The sequence below is a fragment of the Clupea harengus genome, chromosome 6 (genome assembly GCF_900700415.2).
Source record: "Clupea harengus chromosome 6, Ch_v2.0.2, whole genome shotgun sequence".
NCBI classification, from domain to species: Eukaryota; Metazoa; Chordata; class Actinopteri; order Clupeiformes; family Clupeidae; genus Clupea; species Clupea harengus.
Genome location: NC_045157.1, coordinates 22,994,300 through 23,011,646, shown reverse-complemented (window position 1 = coordinate 23,011,646; position 17,347 = coordinate 22,994,300). Strand labels below are relative to the sequence as shown.

Sequence of the window (17,347 nt, the reverse complement as noted above, 5' to 3'; positions counted from 1 at the left end):
AAGACACCCTTCAAAGCAGGATGGCTTACCTGCCTTACTCTATATAAAAATGAAACACAAAGATCTATGTTATGACTGCTTTTTCCCAAAATACAAACCCAGCTGGCTGAAGCTGAGAGATACAGCACATCATAAACACAATATTGATATTGGGATGAGAATATTATCTGAGATTTCAGTTGATCGTCTCACAGTTGCTACGGCCAGACTTGGGATTTTCTCCAGGAAGCCCCATTTCATCCACACTTCAATCATCTCATCACCATAGTAACGGGCAGAGCATGCCAGGCAGCATGCTCCAAAATGATAAAGCAATGATAAGAGGACAAGGAAAGAAGTGAGCAGAACACAAAGAAAAGAGAAGAGAAAAGAAAGGGCTCCATCCTTATCTGAATCACTATTTCTGTAAAGTGTGAATGAATCCTCGAAGGACCTAGCTTTCGGTGGTGTGTGAGGGTCCTCTGCGAGGGAAAAGAGGCTGAAAGCTGCATCTGAACACCGTAATCACACAGATGGCATGAGGTCCACCTCAGTCCAAATGAAACAGCAGGGCTGTTTACCTGTGGAGCAGCTGGTGTTTGAGGCCAACTGAGAGTTTGGAGCAGCTGCACACATTAAATGATCAATGACAGAGTGCAAACATCTCAATGCTTTAATGAACGGAACAAGTGCTAGGAACGTCATCTCAGATTGTGACTTCAGTTGCAACTAATTCTGATTTACATATAAAAGCAATTACTGTTCATTCTGCTACTTATAGCCAACTGCTACCAACAACATAGTTTAACGTCCATGCACTGTAAATGAAATAATGCACATGAAGGTACTGGTTAGTTAAATACTGATATTTGGTCTCTGACAAAAAAGCTCACATACACGTACAAGAACAACTTCTTACGCTGGACTAAGAATTACATCAGTACTCCTTTGTCCAAAACCAAACCAAATGTTTACCTACCATTCTGAATAATGCATAAAACTTTCTGATGCTGATATAGTGATACGTTCTTTTAAAATGGGAAAAATGGTTCAAGTAAAGGGTCAAAAGAAGTAATAGAGGTATGAGAGGATGAGGTTTCCTCTGCTGTATTCCTTCTAACTTCCTCTAAGTATAGACTTAGTTCCATGTGACATACAGTACGAGCATAAATGTTATTACATTAGTCAGAAATGTAATGTTGGTGAGATTTCAAACCACCCAACCACCTAAACCTTGTTCACTTTCTTCTAGAGAGAAAGGGAACAAATAACTAGCTCGATATGAATATAAAATGAACACATACTGAGCTATAAACATGGAAAAGGATGTGTGAGATAATATGTGAGATGTATTACATATTTGTTATGCCTTATCTGCAAATGATAAATAATAAAGACGCATAATGATCAATTGTGATCTAATAATCTCAGACCTAAGAGGTTTCAGAGCTCTGGTACGCTGGCACGATTAATAATCATCTTCACCCCAAAAGTGTTTAAGGGGTTCTCTGTGTGCCTTTCTGTTCCGTAGCCTTCAGGGTTTGCTCAACATCAGTGCTCTAACCTCACTCTCACCCTGGCATCTGAGGTGTCGTATCAGATAGGGAATGAAAGAAAAGGCAGAGACTACAGGAACACCATCAAGCAAAATAAGATGGAGTGCATGCCTCGCTACGTGCTTGGTTACCCAAAGTAATGGAGCTGGTGAGAAGAGAGGTGAAGGGAAAGCGAGAGAAGAGATAAGGCGTGGCAGGAAGTTGTGTAGGGGAGAGTGGGGTGAGATGAGCCGTTTTTACTTACTCAACCTGTACCCAACGGAATATGAGACAGGAATAAAAATTAATATTCACAGCACACATTCAGGATGTGTGCCATCAGTTGAAACCTTAGCAGTGTGCCTAACTCAAATAGACAACAAAATATGGGGTTCCAAAAAGTGGTTTTGTGGCTCAACTTGCCCCATGTTGTGCCATTTGAGAAAACAGTTACTAACTATTGTATTAACCACATTTTAAAGTATAATTCTAAATATAATTATTAATAATTAAATCCCTCATTCTGATGATTTCATGGGTGTTCATGAAATAAATATTACAAATCCTTTGTCTAGATTTCTGATTAAAGCCTTAAATCTCTAGGATTTAAATTAAATGAAACTTTTATTCTTTTGAGGAACATCCACAGATCATTCGTTTTCCACTTTAAGTGTAGACTCTGAACAGTGTGTTTGGCATAATAGCAAACTTTTTAGCCTATAAAAATAACATAGCATAAACACTATCATGTCACATAAATATGGAAAATTTTATTAAAAATGGCAAAACAAGATGCTTTTATGCAATCCACAAAGAGGTAAACAAAAACTAGAGCTACAAGACTATGGAGCCCCTATCTTTTTTTCCTCTGTTATTACATGGCATGACAGCTGTTATGCTGCATCTTAAATATGAAGTATAATGTCAATTATTCATTGTTTGGATGCAACACCTTTGACTTAACATCATGTAAACATGAGGGAGTAAGATGGCTCCGGCTCATTTTGCCCGACAGCCACCATTTAGGGGAAAGTGGTTAGTAGAGCAATCCAGAGTTACACTTTTGCTAATTCAAATGTTATTACACACTGCCAGTTCATCAACATATCTGATATAAATTTTTAAACTGAGATTACTTTTGATGTGAGACGGATTATTCCTGATTTGTAAAAACGTTGACAGGCAAAAAACAGCAAGATGAAAATGGAGAATGCAAACAAAATTCAGGGTCACATGACAAAAATGGTGTATGATTGCCAAGATACAGGTGGTGGGTCAACTAACCCACTGGCTCATCTTAACCCACTCTCCCCTACTGTGGGTGATCAGGGGTGTAAATTGCTTGGTGAACAACATTTCTATATGTAAACAGCATTGTACAGCATGCACATCCCTAGGGCAGACAGGGCAGTACATGAGTGCACAAGATTGTGAGGGGTGTGAGAGATGGAAATAAAAGGAAGAGAGGAGAAGTGAGAGTGGAGATACTGCCAGACATGTCCGCAGGGATAAGCCTGAACTGAAAATCAATTCGCAAGGTGAAAAGAGGAAGACAGAGAGTGGAGCAGAAGTAATTCCAAACCCTGTCTCCCTGGCTGGTCTGACCTCAGCGGTGCGAGGCACAGAGAGACCAAGGTCACGCTAGTTAACATACCACACTGTCACGCCTTGAGACTTAGCAGCTAGCATACTAGTTCAGCCTCAGCTTCAACTAGAAGAGCTTTGCATTCTGAGGACTCAGCAAACAGACAGAACTTGAAAGGGAGCCCTCATAGAAAACTCTGTGTCCCATACCTCTTCTTTTGTGTCACAACATTGCCAACAGCCTAACCCAACCTGCTAAAATGGCTACCCATTAGGAGAGCTACTTGAGCAAAGTTACATCTGGATGTCAGTTGCCCCTCCTCACTAGGAAAAAGACCTAATTGCAAACTGGGACACAATATAGGCCACATGGCAAAAAAAAAAGCAACTTTTACATGTGAAGATGGTGGGAAGAAGCGAGTGAGGACAGATACAGAGGCATAGGGAAAGAGAGAAAGAAAGCGAGAGAAAGAAAGAGGAGAGCGGTGTTGAGAGCAAGTAGATCAACTGTGAAAATGACTTCTCAAATGCATGAACTCGAGCGATTTCTTTCACGTGGGATGTTGATATGTAGCCCATTAGTGGAACCAACAGCCTGATACTATGAGAGATGTATTCAGTTCAACTGACCCAAGCCTATGCACTTCTCAAAACCTGAGCACAGCAACGCAGAATACTTTACTCCACAACCAAGCTGCATCCTGCACTGATCTGCTGTGTCACTCTGTACTCGTGAAGGAGGAGTTTCATTTATGTTATACGTCCTGTCGTTTTCTATCTTCAACATGCTTCACTCCATCTCATCCCCTCACTCTCAGCTACGGGAGAAAGCTGATGAATCACGCCTGCCTCCCTCATGGTCTCACCTTCATTTGTCTTTTGAGAGGGGAAGTGGGTCAGCAGCAACTCCAGGTCTAAGTTTGGCACTGGTACCTTCCATGCCCTTCCGGTTCCATTCCGTTTGCTAGGAGGGAAAAGGGAAGCGAGATTTGAAGAAAAGCCTTAGAGGAATGCTGTTGGGATGCTACAGAGGTTTGGGATAAATCTCCACCCTAATGTAATTGCCCAGTAGACCAAACAGATCTACTTAGTAGACTCTTTAGTCTATGGAAGACTGAAGAATGTGTATCTATACACAATAAACACTGAACAAGTTCCCTGAGTATTATAAATCTATACCAAAAAGGCTGGATACCCAAATATAACGAGAAGATGAAGTCTCTGTTGGATTGGAGTGAGAGCTAGACCCACAGACAGAGATGCCCTTTCTGCATTAGCATGGCTCTGACCTGCGAAATGTGTGAAATCAGCCTGACCTTCAATCAGAGCCATACCGTATGCAGAATTTCACCCTTGTAATGGGCTCAGTGACATGCATGACAGCATGACAGATTTGGATTCAGATATTGCGCAAGAGTGACTGACACACACACACACAGATAGAGGGGGAAAAAGAGGTTGGAGAGAAAGAGAGAGAGAGAGAGAGAGAGAGAGCGAGAGAGAGAGAGGGAGGGAGAGAGAGATAGAGAAATAGAAAGAGAGAGAGAGAGAGAAGACTATATTTCCGTGGTTGTGTATCACAGAGCTTTTGAGGTCCATAAATCACCTTAATTCATCCTGAAAGTGTGGCCTATATCGTTATTTGCCGTTTCTCCAAGCCAACAAAATACATCACACTCAGCCAAATAAATGGACATCTTAGCCAAATAAAAGCTGCACATTTATATTTAAACTGCACCAGACAAGGGACCTCCTGTGGGCTCTCAGCAGGCTCTTTCACTTCTCTAAGTGAGATTCTTTCTTGCCTGCAAACCTCACTGATGCTGGCAATCACTGATGGTCCTGATGGACTCATCCGATGCTTCTGGGCCCTATGAGGGACCTGGGATGTTGCAAGTTCTCTCACCATTTAGCCCAGTTTGTATTGCTCACTGTAAGCCAAATGCATTCTGCTTGGATTCCCACAACCAAGAAGGACTCTCTGAATGGATAATTACATACTTCTTATCAGAAGTCCGTTTCATATCAAAAGCTTATCTCAGCCAAAAAGAGGTTACGTTGACCGATCAAGTGGAACAAAAAACTGTTTAATTTCGCTGGCTTCTGTCTTGATTGTACCACTGTGTTTAAAATGTAACGTTATCCAGTGGGTTGTGCAGCGCAGAGGACAGAAAATAATATGCCTCAAGGACAATTTTTAGGGATTCACTTGGGGATTTGAAATGGAAACAACTGAGGGAAAATAAACATAAACAAATGCTTGTTAGGTAGTCATTATGGGGAGAGCCTTTCATGTCGATGCAAAGACATTTTTTTGGTCCATGAAGGACATTATCTTTTAGCGAGAAGATATTAGGATAAGTTATGTGGCAAATATCCAGTTAAAAGCACAAACACAAACAGTACAAACAATAGAATGGTGCATGATTGATAGTAGTGACGATTAAAGAAATTATAAAAAATGAAAAGAGTACTATCTATATTGACATGACATCACACAAACATACCGTAATTACTATGTGGGATGTAAAATGAGACAACACTGACTCCTATTGTTGAGAGGTGGAAATGGCAATGTTTCCAAAATGTGGGAAATCTGGGAGAGGATATTCTTATGGAACATAATATAACAATTTTTTTATGGAACATCAATTTTAAACCTTTTTATGGAACATCATTTTTTTGACCTTGATAGAGAAATGTGAAACTCTAACTTTAATCAAGTATGTACTGTATGTGTGTTAATCATATGCCTTTGTGAGCTGAAACATGACATTTCCGTCTGTGTATGTGTGCTTAAAAGTGTACCTTCTGTGTGTGTGTAAGCGAGGGCTGATAAGAAGAACTAGTAGTCCTTCTTTTCTGCCTTGCTGATGCATTACGTTGCAAAAAGCATAGCAAGATGACCTCGGATGTGGAAAACCCACCACGTGGTTATCTCTGCTGACATAGTGCTTTGGCATCAGAGAACGCTAACTTCTGTAGTAATATTTTTTAATGAATAAGGAATGGATTTACAGAATACGCATTGATTTATGTGAGACGGGGGTTAGAATTAACCGTTGGAATTTTAAATAAGAGGGCGTAACCTCAAGTTGACCCAAGGGAAATAATGAGTGTGGTATTGGATACAGTATCGCCTTCTGATTTGAGTGGGGTCAGATGGGAGGTCAGACCTAGTTGGCTGTAGGGGTCAACCAAACAGGGCATAGGTGGGAGGTGTTAGGTAACCTTTTAAATATCTTGGCGTGAATGTATTAGGCAGATCTATTCTGAAATTCATCTCTTTGTTGTGGCTTAAATCCTACAATAAATAAATAAATAAATAAATAAATAAATAAACTTCATATCCTGGTTTCGAATCGCTGATTGAGAAATGCATAGGACTGCAAATAGATGCGACACTTCTTTCTATATAACCTTGTGTGATGTGTTAAACTTTGCTTCTCTCTCGTCTGCTGCAGTCTGGGAGTGAGCCTGGGCTCTCTCTCTCATCCTCCAAGATGAGAGTGAACCTGTGCCTCTCTCTTGTCTGCCAGGACATGAGTGAGCCCGGTATGCATATTGGAAAAAAAGATACTTTGGAGTCCGATGTAAACTTGAGTGTGAATTTTCACCCAACAGACCTACACATTGTTTAGCTGCTACACATTGTTATAGAGATATAAAATAATTGTGGGCAAGGTTACACAATGGATGAGTGGAAACGAGCATGTCTATTGCCAGTCTATGATAACAGCTAGTGTATGTATAGATTACACCATGAACGTATTTTCTGCATATCTACATTTAAACACTGACCTAGTCTAATGCAGTGAAATAAACAAAACAGTACATATTTTTAGAAATAGCTACATTATTCACTGACACATAAATCATTGACGAGGATAGGCATTTATCAGTGTAATAGCATCTCAGTCATTAAAGGAGGCTGCAGAACTGGGGGATTAGAAGTATTTATTGTGAGATTAACAAAAGGGAGGGAATGAACAGTGATTCACAGTGGTTGAGGACAACACATGTGCAATTAAAATCAAGATGGAGAGTGACACTGGAGACAATGGAAATTTAGCTTGAAGGAAATAATGTGGATGAAAGTTAAAAGTTAAAGGATGTGAGAAAATGTGTGTAAGTACATGAACATATACACATGGTGTGTTTAGAAGCACTTCCTGTGGACAATGGAAGGTCCAGCCTCTTCATACTCATCCTTGCTGATCCACATCTGCTGGAAAGTGGACAGGGAAGCCAAGATAGAGCCACCGATCCATACAGAGTACTTACGCTCAGGTGGAGCAATCATCTATGGTCAGAACAAAGCACAGGGGTCAGGCTTACAATCACTTAGTGTATGCAACAATGCTTGAGAGAGATTCCAAAAGCTCTCTATGTGTACATCATTACAAATCTTGACATGCAGGCAAAGACTCAGGTTCTGTACCTTGATCTTCATGGTGCTGGGAGCCAGGGCTGTGATCTCTTTCTGCATACGGTCACCGATACCTGGGTACATGGTGGTACCGCCAGAGAGCACATTGTTGGCGTACAGGTCCTTACGGATGTCAATGTCACACTTCATGATGCCGTTGTATGTGGTCTCATGGATTCCAGCAGACTCCATACCTGATGGGAAACAATGAATAATGAATGGAGTCTACAGTCTTCCAAGTCAAGGTTTGTGGAGCTAAGGAATGTAGTCTTGTCATGAGGGGTTCTAATGTTATGTGACTCACCAATGAAAGAGGGCTGGAAAAGGGTCTCGGGACAGCGGAACCTCTCGTTACCGATGGTAATGACTTGGCCATCGGGCAACTCATAGGACTTCTCCAGGGAGGAGGAAGAGGCAGCAGTGGCCATCTCATTCTCAAAGTCCAGAGCCACGTAGCACAGCTTCTCCTTGATGTCCCGGACAATCTCACGCTCGGCTACAAGTCAGATAAATGTGTGTGGGGGGGGGGGGTATACAGAGATCAGAACAAGCGTGAGAAGGCATGTCACACATGACCTCCTGTCTTCCCCACACTTAGAACAAATGCAGTTCTTCAGCTCAGCCAGTAGGCTGTGCTGGTTGACTAGTTCACCATACATTTTGACCAGTCATGTCCAGGCAAGTACAGCCACGCTAAACGGAATGCAGATCACAGGTGCATGCCTGTGTCACATGACTTCCAGCCCGTACATACAAGCAATCAATCAAGCATTCCACCCTTGTCTTCCTGGTGTCTCAGAATAGAACTGATGAGAGCTGTTGTCTCTTTATTTCTGGAATACATTCTGTCTGTCTCTTTCCACCCCTTTTCTCTCACACACAAACAGACACACATACACCTGCTTGACATGTAAGCACCCCACACTGAACAGTGACCATTCTTGGTAATAGCAACTGCTGTTGATATTGCATTCACTGGAAACCTATCATAGACTGCCAGATAGCTGAAACACATTCAATATGTCCAGTCTCTTGAGTATAATTACCATTTTGTTTCTAGTATATAACATTAGCATGTTGTCAGTGTTCACTATGTTTGAGTGACATAGTTTTAACTGTCACTGTGGTGTGTTGTGTGTGACCGCCATGCAGCTGACAGTATCCTCACCGGTGGTGACAAAGCTGTAGCCTCTCTCTGTGAGGATCTTCATGAGGTAGTCAGTCAGGTCACGGCCAGCCAGATCCAGCCTCATGATGGCATGAGGCAGAGCATAGCCTTCATATACTGGCACATTGTGGGTCACACCATCACCAGCATCCAGCACAATACCTACAGACAAAGAGGGGGGCTTCAGTGGGTGTGCCAACTAGGATTTATTTTAGATACCACAGAAATACATTGGACCTCATGGACCTTTATACCTTATGTGCTGTTAGCATTCAATAGAAATAGTGCAATAATGAAAAGTAATCACTGGTAAAGCACTTAAGCCTGTCTAACTAATGTGAGCCAAAGTTCATGCAGTACTGCTAGGAGGATTTGGTTGTGCTACCATGGGGTGAAAGGTTAAGAGGCTAGTCTGTCCTGTCTCATTGACAAATGTAAGGTCAAGCAACGGAACTATGAGTTCACAACTCACAACATCCCACGCGTTGCTACATATATACTGTACTTTGACTAAGAAAATATAACATGTGTAATATGAACGTTACAAATACGTAACACTCACCAGTGGTACGGCCAGAAGCGTAGAGGGAGAGCACAGCTTGGATGGCTACATACATAGCTGGAACGTTGAAGGTTTCAAACATAATCTGCCCAGAGTGGTAAGAGAAACAACAGTCACTCAACCGCCTCTCACTTCAACAGACACAATTATCTTGCCTCCTGTTTTTTCACACTAACCTAAATTTCCCTCGGGATTACTAAAGTATCCATCTATCTATCTGTCTATAACAAAGAGAGTTTTATCTGTATGCTCACTGATTCATTGACTCACTCATCTGGAGCTAGTCAGGGGCACACATGACCCGCTGAGGTGGGTTCTGGCGTAGGGTTCACTCACCTGGGTCATCTTCTCTCTGTTGGCCTTGGGGTTGAGGGGAGCCTCAGTCAGCAGGACGGGGTGCTCCTCGGGGGCCACACGCAGCTCATTGTAGAAGGTGTGATGCCAGATCTGAGGGGGGAAACCACAGGTTCTTCAAGTCTCTGCGGGTCATTTGAAAAGAAGTTGTGAATTGACCGTCAGTAAGCTCTTTCACTGTGCTCTAACCTTCTCCATGTCGTCCCAGTTGGTGATGATGCCGTGCTCGATGGGGTATTTCAGGGTCAGGATACCTCTCTTGCTCTGAGCCTCGTCTCCTACATAGCTGTCCTTCTGTCCCATACCCACCATCACACCCTGAGAAGAAAAAGAGGTAGATCATGGAAAAGTGAAGGAGAAGTAGAAACTGTGAACAAAGTTACACCAATCTTTCCATGATGCACCCACTAAGCAAACGTTTCTGCAAAATATGTCAGCTTTAGAATATATTTGATCCTGTATTTCTGATTACTTTGCATTTTGTTTTTCAGAATCATGTATTGTATGTATTTATTCACTTCTGACATTGCGGCACATTTCACATTTAAGCCTGTAAGGGCAATCTGCAGGGAAATTCTGACATTCTGCATTGAACCAGTGACATGAATGTCCTTCAGACGCATGATCCCAAACAATACATCATTCACTGACAAGGCTATTTTATGACACCCTATCTCTCTCTCTCTCTCTCAGACACACACATACACACACACACACACACACACACACACACACACACACACACACACACACACACACACACACACACACACACACACACACACACACACACACACACACACACACACACACACACAAACACACACACACACACACACACACACACAACAGATTTAGCTGTTGTCACTCACTGCCATGGGCTAAAAATATCATATGCAGTGACATTGGAGCATTTGAAGTTCAGATATAGTCATGATCAAACTGCGTTTTAGAGCATTTTCACAACCATCTGAAACCCAGTCAGAGTGAGCCGGTGATGGTTATCTTAAGTCCGACTCACCTGATGGCGGGGACGGCCAACAATGGAGGGGAAGACAGCTCTTGGGGCATCATCTCCGGCGAACCCTGCCTTGACCAGGCCAGAGCCGTTGTCACACACCAGAGCGGTAGTCTCTTCCTCATCACACATCTTTACTCAGACGGTTGTAGACCTGCACTAAGGACACAAACACACACATTACCATAAAGGTGATAAAGACATCACTACCCAACACAACAAATGGGTAATCTAGGGAATAGAACAGCAATGCAAGAGTAAGGCTAATTAGCACTAAGGTGCTTTGGTCACAGCTGAGTCAGAAGGCAAAATGAATGAATAACAGTCTAATTGGTATTTACATTACTACATTTCAAATAAATAGCAAAGTGAAAGAAGCGAGGTGCAACAAGTAATTAAAATACTGTAATTGGATAACTGGGACAATAAAATGAATAAGTGGAGCTCCACTTCCTTTGTTTAAAAGGTCAATATAAACACTATCTCCAACATGGACAGGATGCAGTAGGGTTACTTTGTGTCACTTACCACTTAGGAGAGGAGGCTCACGTGCTTTTGCTCCCTTGAGAGAGTGAGAGGACCGCTCACCTGGTCTACAAATATATAGCAGACCCCCCCTCCCCTAGAGCTTCTCCGTCCTGTCGAATGGATGGATGAGTACCCATACAAGTCCACACCCCAGGCCTTTTTAGGATACACACAGTCACCCTGTCTCTTTTGCCATAGCGCCCTCCCTCTCTCTTCATCAAGACATGTTTTTGCCCTCCATGGGAAGGACGGGCGGGTGCAGAGTAGGCTTGGCTTACACTCCCACACAACAGGTTCATGTCAACACACACGCACACACACACGGTGAGGGAGTTTAATGTTAGACTGTAATTTATTGATTTGAAGGACATTGAGGGGCGTGCTAATCAGCTAGTTGGACAATAGCGGTTTGCTGAGCACTGTTTGCATGAGGGGTCGTGTATGAGGGTGCAATGAGGGAAAATAAGAGAAGGGGAAGATCATCCTGAACTGTGACACACAACTGAAGATGATATGAAGTCCAGATGAATAGTGTATAAATAAATTGACGTGGAAATTGTGTGAAAGTATTAAGCACGGTCATGATCATTTCTTACATTTAATGGCAATGGTTTGGAGGGGAGTTAATAGTGAAGCCTTTAGGCATGTCATCCCAGCATGTCCCACTATAAATAAAAGAGCTTCTGTTCGGTGAGACTGGAGAGGTATGGCCTTGCCTGTCTTTTGCTCTGTTGTCAATCACACCTCGGGGGTGGGCAGATGAGTGTGTGGTGGGGTGGGGTGGGGGTTGGGTGGGCATTCCAACACAAGGAAATCTGAATGGTGTGGTAGAGCTTTGACAATGCCTTCAAAGGAGATCTGCCAGCTCTCGCCAATGGCGTGAAAGATGAGAAGACCACACTTGACAAGAGAGTCTGTTTGAGACAGATGCTGATCAACTGTCCACAGAATATTGTCAATGTTATACAAATGACGTGTGAATTAACAAAAAGTCCAGTGATGCTTCAGAATTTTATTAAAATTTGCCACTAACTTAACCACACACCTGAAAAAGAAAACACAAGACCTCAGACCTTATTGCACACGTCCAGCCTTTAAAAAAAGGCAAAAAGCTGTGAAACATTCTTTCAAAGTGAACCTTATTTGACTAATGATTCATCTCTTAGAAAATAGACCATGTGTAGAAAATATGACATCTTGGATGCGCACAGTAGTTTTCCTTTAACACACAGTAGATTACCATTTTCCTTAATCACATCATATTTACATATAATTAGGAACATCAGAATCACAGAAGCCTTGGAATGAGCCTACTGTGTGCCACAGCATTATTAGATGATTTGCCATGTAAACAATCAGAGGCGTACAATTACAATACATACAACAGAAATCAGAACTGTACCTTTTTATACACTAAACTTATTCCAACACACTATAGGACTTAGCATACTGTACTGTCATTCATTCATTCATTCATCTCTTTTTAAATATAGTACAGATGCATTCTTACATACACACATAGATATACCCTCATACAGTGCACTAAAGTGTTACGCAGGTACATAATCTAATGTAACCTGGGGGGGGGGGGCCCTGCTGGGCTGCAAAAAATGAACAAATGGGTAGAGTTCAGTGCATAGCTTCATCGCAGCTGGGGATGTGGCAGGTTAACGGCCACTCAGCCGCCGGTGAGAAATGGTGTGTGTATTGGGAAGGGAAACTAGGACAAGTGAGGACTGGTGGTTTGTGGGGACTGAGCAGCAATGTGTGAGCTTGAGCCCTTCTCCAAAAACCAAGGGGCTTTAATGCGAGGACATCACATTTAAAAAAAAAAAAAAAAAAAAAAGTAGTGCCATTTCCTCGGGACTCGTGTGGCTGGTCCCAACATTCATGCCTTAGACCAGCGGCAATTCCGTAGTGTCAGAATGACTGAACTGACATTCAGGTTAACCTCCTGACTACTTGGGTAATCTCCGTCCAGGTGTTGCGTGAAGCAGAGCCGTTCTGCAGGTTTCATAAGGATGATGCATTTGTGGGTGGCAGAGCTACACTTATAGTTTATGTAGTGTGTGAAGGTGCTGGACTTCCTCTAGAGGGCACCACTCAGGCACATGAATACCAGCACATGAAGTATGAGCAGGTAGGAGAGGAAAAGGTAGCGGGACTTGGCCTTGGAGGTCAGCATCCTGGAGCAGTAAAGACTCCGACCACGGATCCAGCGCCTGAGGGCCAGCACTCCACCCTTCATCTGAGGACACACACACACACACACACACACACACACACACACACACACACACACACACACACAAGTAAAAACAAACACACAAAATAATTAAATACATACGCAAGACTTCGTACCAGGTACAATTTATATTTACTTCATTGGATATCATCATTAATTGTGTCTTGTGGTTTTTCAGGGATCTGAGTGACTAAAGGCCAACATGAACACACACACACACACACACCTTGCGCATCACCACATGTTGGTTGGGGTCCAGAATTAAGGCCTCCCACTCATCATCAGTCTCAAGCTGGATACTAAAGTCTCTTTGAGGAGATCCAGAAGGCCGGGCTTCCATGCTGAATGTGCACACACACACACACGAAGACAGGCATACACAGAAAGACAGGATCATCCTTAGTATTACTCAAACAATGGATTGTGAGCAAAAATGAGTATAGGTCCACAACAATTCAGCTCACCTCTTAATTGTTGCATCGGCGAATCCCAGAGCTTCTTCTGCTGCCTCTCTTCTTCCTCTCTCCTCCTCAAGCCTATCAGTGAGCTGGGATACACTTTGCTGGGCAGTGTCCAGTTGAAGCTCTGTCTCAGTCAATCTAAATCAGTAATGTGAGTTACTCAGATACATCCAAACAGACAGCTGTCTGATCGGTACCCTACCATAGCACTGAACAGATATCTTTTAACATTCACAAAATGTACTTAAATTCTAAAGAACTACAAAGGCAATCCTCCAGCCCCATGAAGTTCCACATGAAGTTCTCAACCTCCTGTATCCCGACATATAGGCTGACTATTTGTTTAACTATCCCTTTGTCTACACTGGCAGCTCTTTAAAGGCTTATAAATGCCTAGAGCATTACAAATGGACCAAATCAGGGATAAAATGTTACACCCAGGACGCTGCGCTCGTCTAGTGAGCGTCGTTTGGCACTGCCGTCTGTGCAAGCACGGCAATCCAGACTATTCTCATTTGTAGTTCCACGTTGGTGGAACGAACTGCCTAGTACTACCAGAGCAGGGGCGTCCCTCTCTACCTTTAAGAAGCTTTTGAAGACCCAACTCTTCAGAGAGCACCTCCCTTCCTAACTGGCACCTGACTAGCGCTTAACTTGCACTTCAGCAGTTACATTCCTGCACTTCTTTTTCCTTTTTTCTAGGTCGTTGTTTTCTAATTCTCATGTAAAGTAGTATTTATTGTTACACCATGCTTTTTATTGCTCTTAGCTTGACTGTTCTCTCCCTTGTACGTCGCTTTGGACAAAAGCGTCTGCTAAATGACTAAATGTAAATGTAAATGTAAAATGTAGGCCTATAGCCTAACATAAAAAGCCTTTCTGTTGTTAGTGGGAAAGTATGTGTGATTTCATTTAAAAAAGAAGCACTGTAAGATTTGTTTGGTCAGTTCAACTTTGTGGCTAAAAACATTTGGGCTAGCTGTTGAAACGAGTAGTTTAGCGGCCCTTCTTCTAAAACCGTTTGTTAAGCCATAACATAATTTCCTGTGCATATATTCTAGCTAAAGGTTTCAATTGAATTCATGAATGATATAGGCCACAACAGGCAGGCTAAATCATTCATAGGGCCTAGGGGTGGGCGATATGGCCAAAATCTTCTATCACGGTATTTGTAATTTTATATCACGGTTACGGTATATATCACGGTTTATTATATGTAGGGTGACCAGATTTGAGTTTGTGAAAAAGAGGACACTTCATCGGTGGCAAAATGTGTCCACAGACATAGGCTATACAGTATGATCTGATTTATTTATTTATGATCTGTTTGATCTGATTTATTTATCAGATCGCTTCAGCCCGTTGCTGCGACGTGCGAACGTCGCCGCAATATTGGTGAGGTGAAGCCTGTAAACAAACGCAAGTAAACGATGGAGCTGCGGGTTTTTTTGCATAAAAAGCACATTTACATTTCTCAACCGATTTCACTGAGTCGTTTTTATATTCAAGGGTTTATGATCTAGGTGGAGTACCAAAACAAGTTGTCTCCATGTTATAATCGCCATAGACATATATACATACGTCTATGATAATCGCCAAAGACGCTCTCTGTTCTTGTGCTCCCACAGCTCCTTCACTATGAAATACTGAAAATGAATCTAAACTATCGAAATAGTGCATCTTTAACTACTAATATTTGACCATCATTGAGAAAAATGGAACAGAATCTGCAAATAAATGGCTACACTAGACACTTTTCAGTCCATATTTTTCAGTAGATCTTTCAGTAGAATCTTTCCCAACAGTCGAGGATTACTCAACAAGTAGGCATGATAGTCCTTGCAGGTCATGTGCTTAAAAATTGCACTAGGTATCGTATTATACGGCTCTTCAGAATGTTCAAAAAAGTTCAGTTGATTTGAATGGGCCATCCCAACGTTTGCAGGTCTGTAATTTCTTTATATTCACTGCTGCGAAAAAGTAATGATCATCATTGGCAACGGGTTTTGTGCTTTAATTCACGTCTTTCATATCATATCATTCCGCAAGTAGTCCGGTCATTTAACGTAACTTGAAGTCAGCAAGTAATGGGTTGCTACGCAACACCTGAAACTAAACTCACTAAACAGCAACAGAATCGTTAAAGAGGTATTTTGGCGAGTAACTGTACAATAAGCGGGATGATGTACAGTTTGGAGGTCATTATCTAAAAATAAATCGATTGGATTTCAAAATAAGAGTATACCGCGTTTGAAACGGTATGGCCAAATCTCTCCCGGTAGACACATTTCTACCGTTGCACGGTATATAGCGTCATACCGCCCAGCCCTAATAGGGCCCCAATGAATGAATGCATGAACTCAATGAGCCTAAGCTGAATCCACTGATTCCTTCTTTGAGGATCTTTATGAAGACGGTAAAACACCTTCCCATTGTCTTTCAGAGGATTATTTTTGTATTCCGGGTAATTACCATGTAACACAGTAATGGTCTACCATCTTGACAATACAGTAGTATAATACTAATACTAGTTAGCTGTTTGAACTCCAGCTGACAGATTGGCACTCCACAGAACTTTTTCCTGCCACTGCCAACCGTTACAACTCAATAGCTTCTAGTTTGCAACTTTGTAAGTACAGCACTATGAATGCCTTCCATGCCTCATCAGCCTCCGTTGGACATAAATACACAAACACACCTGCTCCTAAGCTCTCCCGTTTCAGCTCCATCAATGTCCACGACGGCGCTGGACTTCTCCTGCGGTGCTCCTGGGGCCACTTCTACATGCGATGAGCTCTGTTTAACAACACACCATCACATTTATGACAATAAACACTTCAAAACAATCAGCCCGGCCATAAATCATTATACACACACACACACGCAGTCATACACGGAATTCACACACCTGTGCTGGCGCTTGCTGGGTTTGAACCTGGTTCTCCAGCCAGTAGTAGCGGTTCTGCACTTCGCTCAGGTTCAGCTGGGTGTCTCTCAGGGTCTGAGACACGGCCTTCAGCTGAACAGAAACTCCACTCTTCTCCTCTATGACCTGACCCAGCTGAGACGGCCAAACGGAGGGAAAGATGTGCACCATGAGAAAAGGTTGCCCCAGTATTTTCTAAACCTCTCATAGGATTTGAAACTAAACTGAATACCCATACTCTTCCACACTGCTTATGTGTTAATATGCTAATGATAGGACACAATTTCACACAATTTTCTCCATTATATATTGGGAACAGAGTGGGGGTTGTAACACCTTGGTGTTGAGCTGCTGGAGCAGCAGATCTCTCTGGTGGATCTCCTGGAGGCAGCGCTGGAGGTCCCTGTGCAGCTGAACCCTTTCTGCCTGCAGCTGAGACAGTGGCTCTGCACCCTCATGCTTGCCCAGCAGTGTCATAGACTCCTGAGGCAATGGATATGAAAAACATAGAGGATCCACCAATGTACATACAAGGACAGCCCAGAAGACAGTCACATG

The 17,347-nt window shown here is 42.5% G+C and overlaps 2 protein-coding genes across 4 annotated transcripts in view; both read right to left on the bottom strand.

The window, feature by feature from the left end:
• Positions 1-7,038: 7,038 nt before the first annotated feature.
• Positions 7,039-11,210, bottom strand: LOC105902989 (actin, alpha cardiac muscle 1-like). Of its 2 annotated transcripts, none has more exons than XM_031568598.1 (9): positions 11,158-11,210; positions 10,633-10,783; positions 9,801-9,929; positions 9,594-9,704; positions 9,258-9,342; positions 8,696-8,857; positions 7,832-8,023; positions 7,540-7,721; positions 7,039-7,401 (listed from the first exon to the last, which is right to left on the bottom strand). In XM_031568598.1, the coding sequence occupies exons 2-9, from the start codon at positions 10,759-10,761 to the stop codon at positions 7,258-7,260; spliced, it is 1,134 nt and encodes a 377-aa protein (XP_031424458.1). In that variant the 5' UTR covers positions 10,762-10,783; positions 11,158-11,210; the 3' UTR covers positions 7,039-7,257. The 2 variants fall into 2 exon arrangements, with proteins under 2 accessions (XP_031424458.1, NP_001296761.1); NM_001309832.1 differs by having other exon boundaries at positions 10,633-10,788; positions 11,158-11,184.
• Positions 11,211-12,154: 944 nt separating this feature from the next.
• The window catches only part of LOC105902983 (golgin subfamily B member 1-like), a 31,842-nt gene continuing 26,649 nt past the window's right edge, over positions 12,155-17,347 (bottom strand). For both annotated transcript variants that reach the window (XM_031569445.2, XM_031569446.2), the window contains exons 24-29: positions 17,126-17,272; positions 16,772-16,924; positions 16,562-16,659; positions 13,867-14,001; positions 13,629-13,743; positions 12,155-13,405 (exon numbers count right to left, since the gene is read on the bottom strand). In XM_031569445.2, coding sequence (XP_031425305.1) covers positions 13,247-13,405; positions 13,629-13,743; positions 13,867-14,001; positions 16,562-16,659; positions 16,772-16,924; positions 17,126-17,272 — 807 coding nt within the window. In that variant the 3' untranslated portion in view covers positions 12,155-13,246. The remainder of the gene's footprint in view (positions 13,406-13,628; positions 13,744-13,866; positions 14,002-16,561; positions 16,660-16,771; positions 16,925-17,125; positions 17,273-17,347) is intronic.

What these genes read in the sequence shown, in the direction of transcription:
- LOC105902989 (XM_031568598.1), bottom strand. Translation starts at nt 10,761, where the DNA reads ATGTGTGATGAGGAAGAGACTACCGCTCTGGTGTGTGACAACGGCTCT. An exon ending in TTGGCCGTCCCCGCCATCAG is followed by an intron (nt 9,930 to 10,632) that starts GTGAGTCGGACT and finishes TTTTCTTCTCAG; the next exon opens with GGTGTGATGGTGGGTATGGG. An exon ending in CCAGCACCATGAAGATCAAG is followed by an intron (nt 7,402 to 7,539) that starts GTACAGAACCTG and finishes TTCTGACCATAG; the next exon opens with ATGATTGCTCCACCTGAGCG.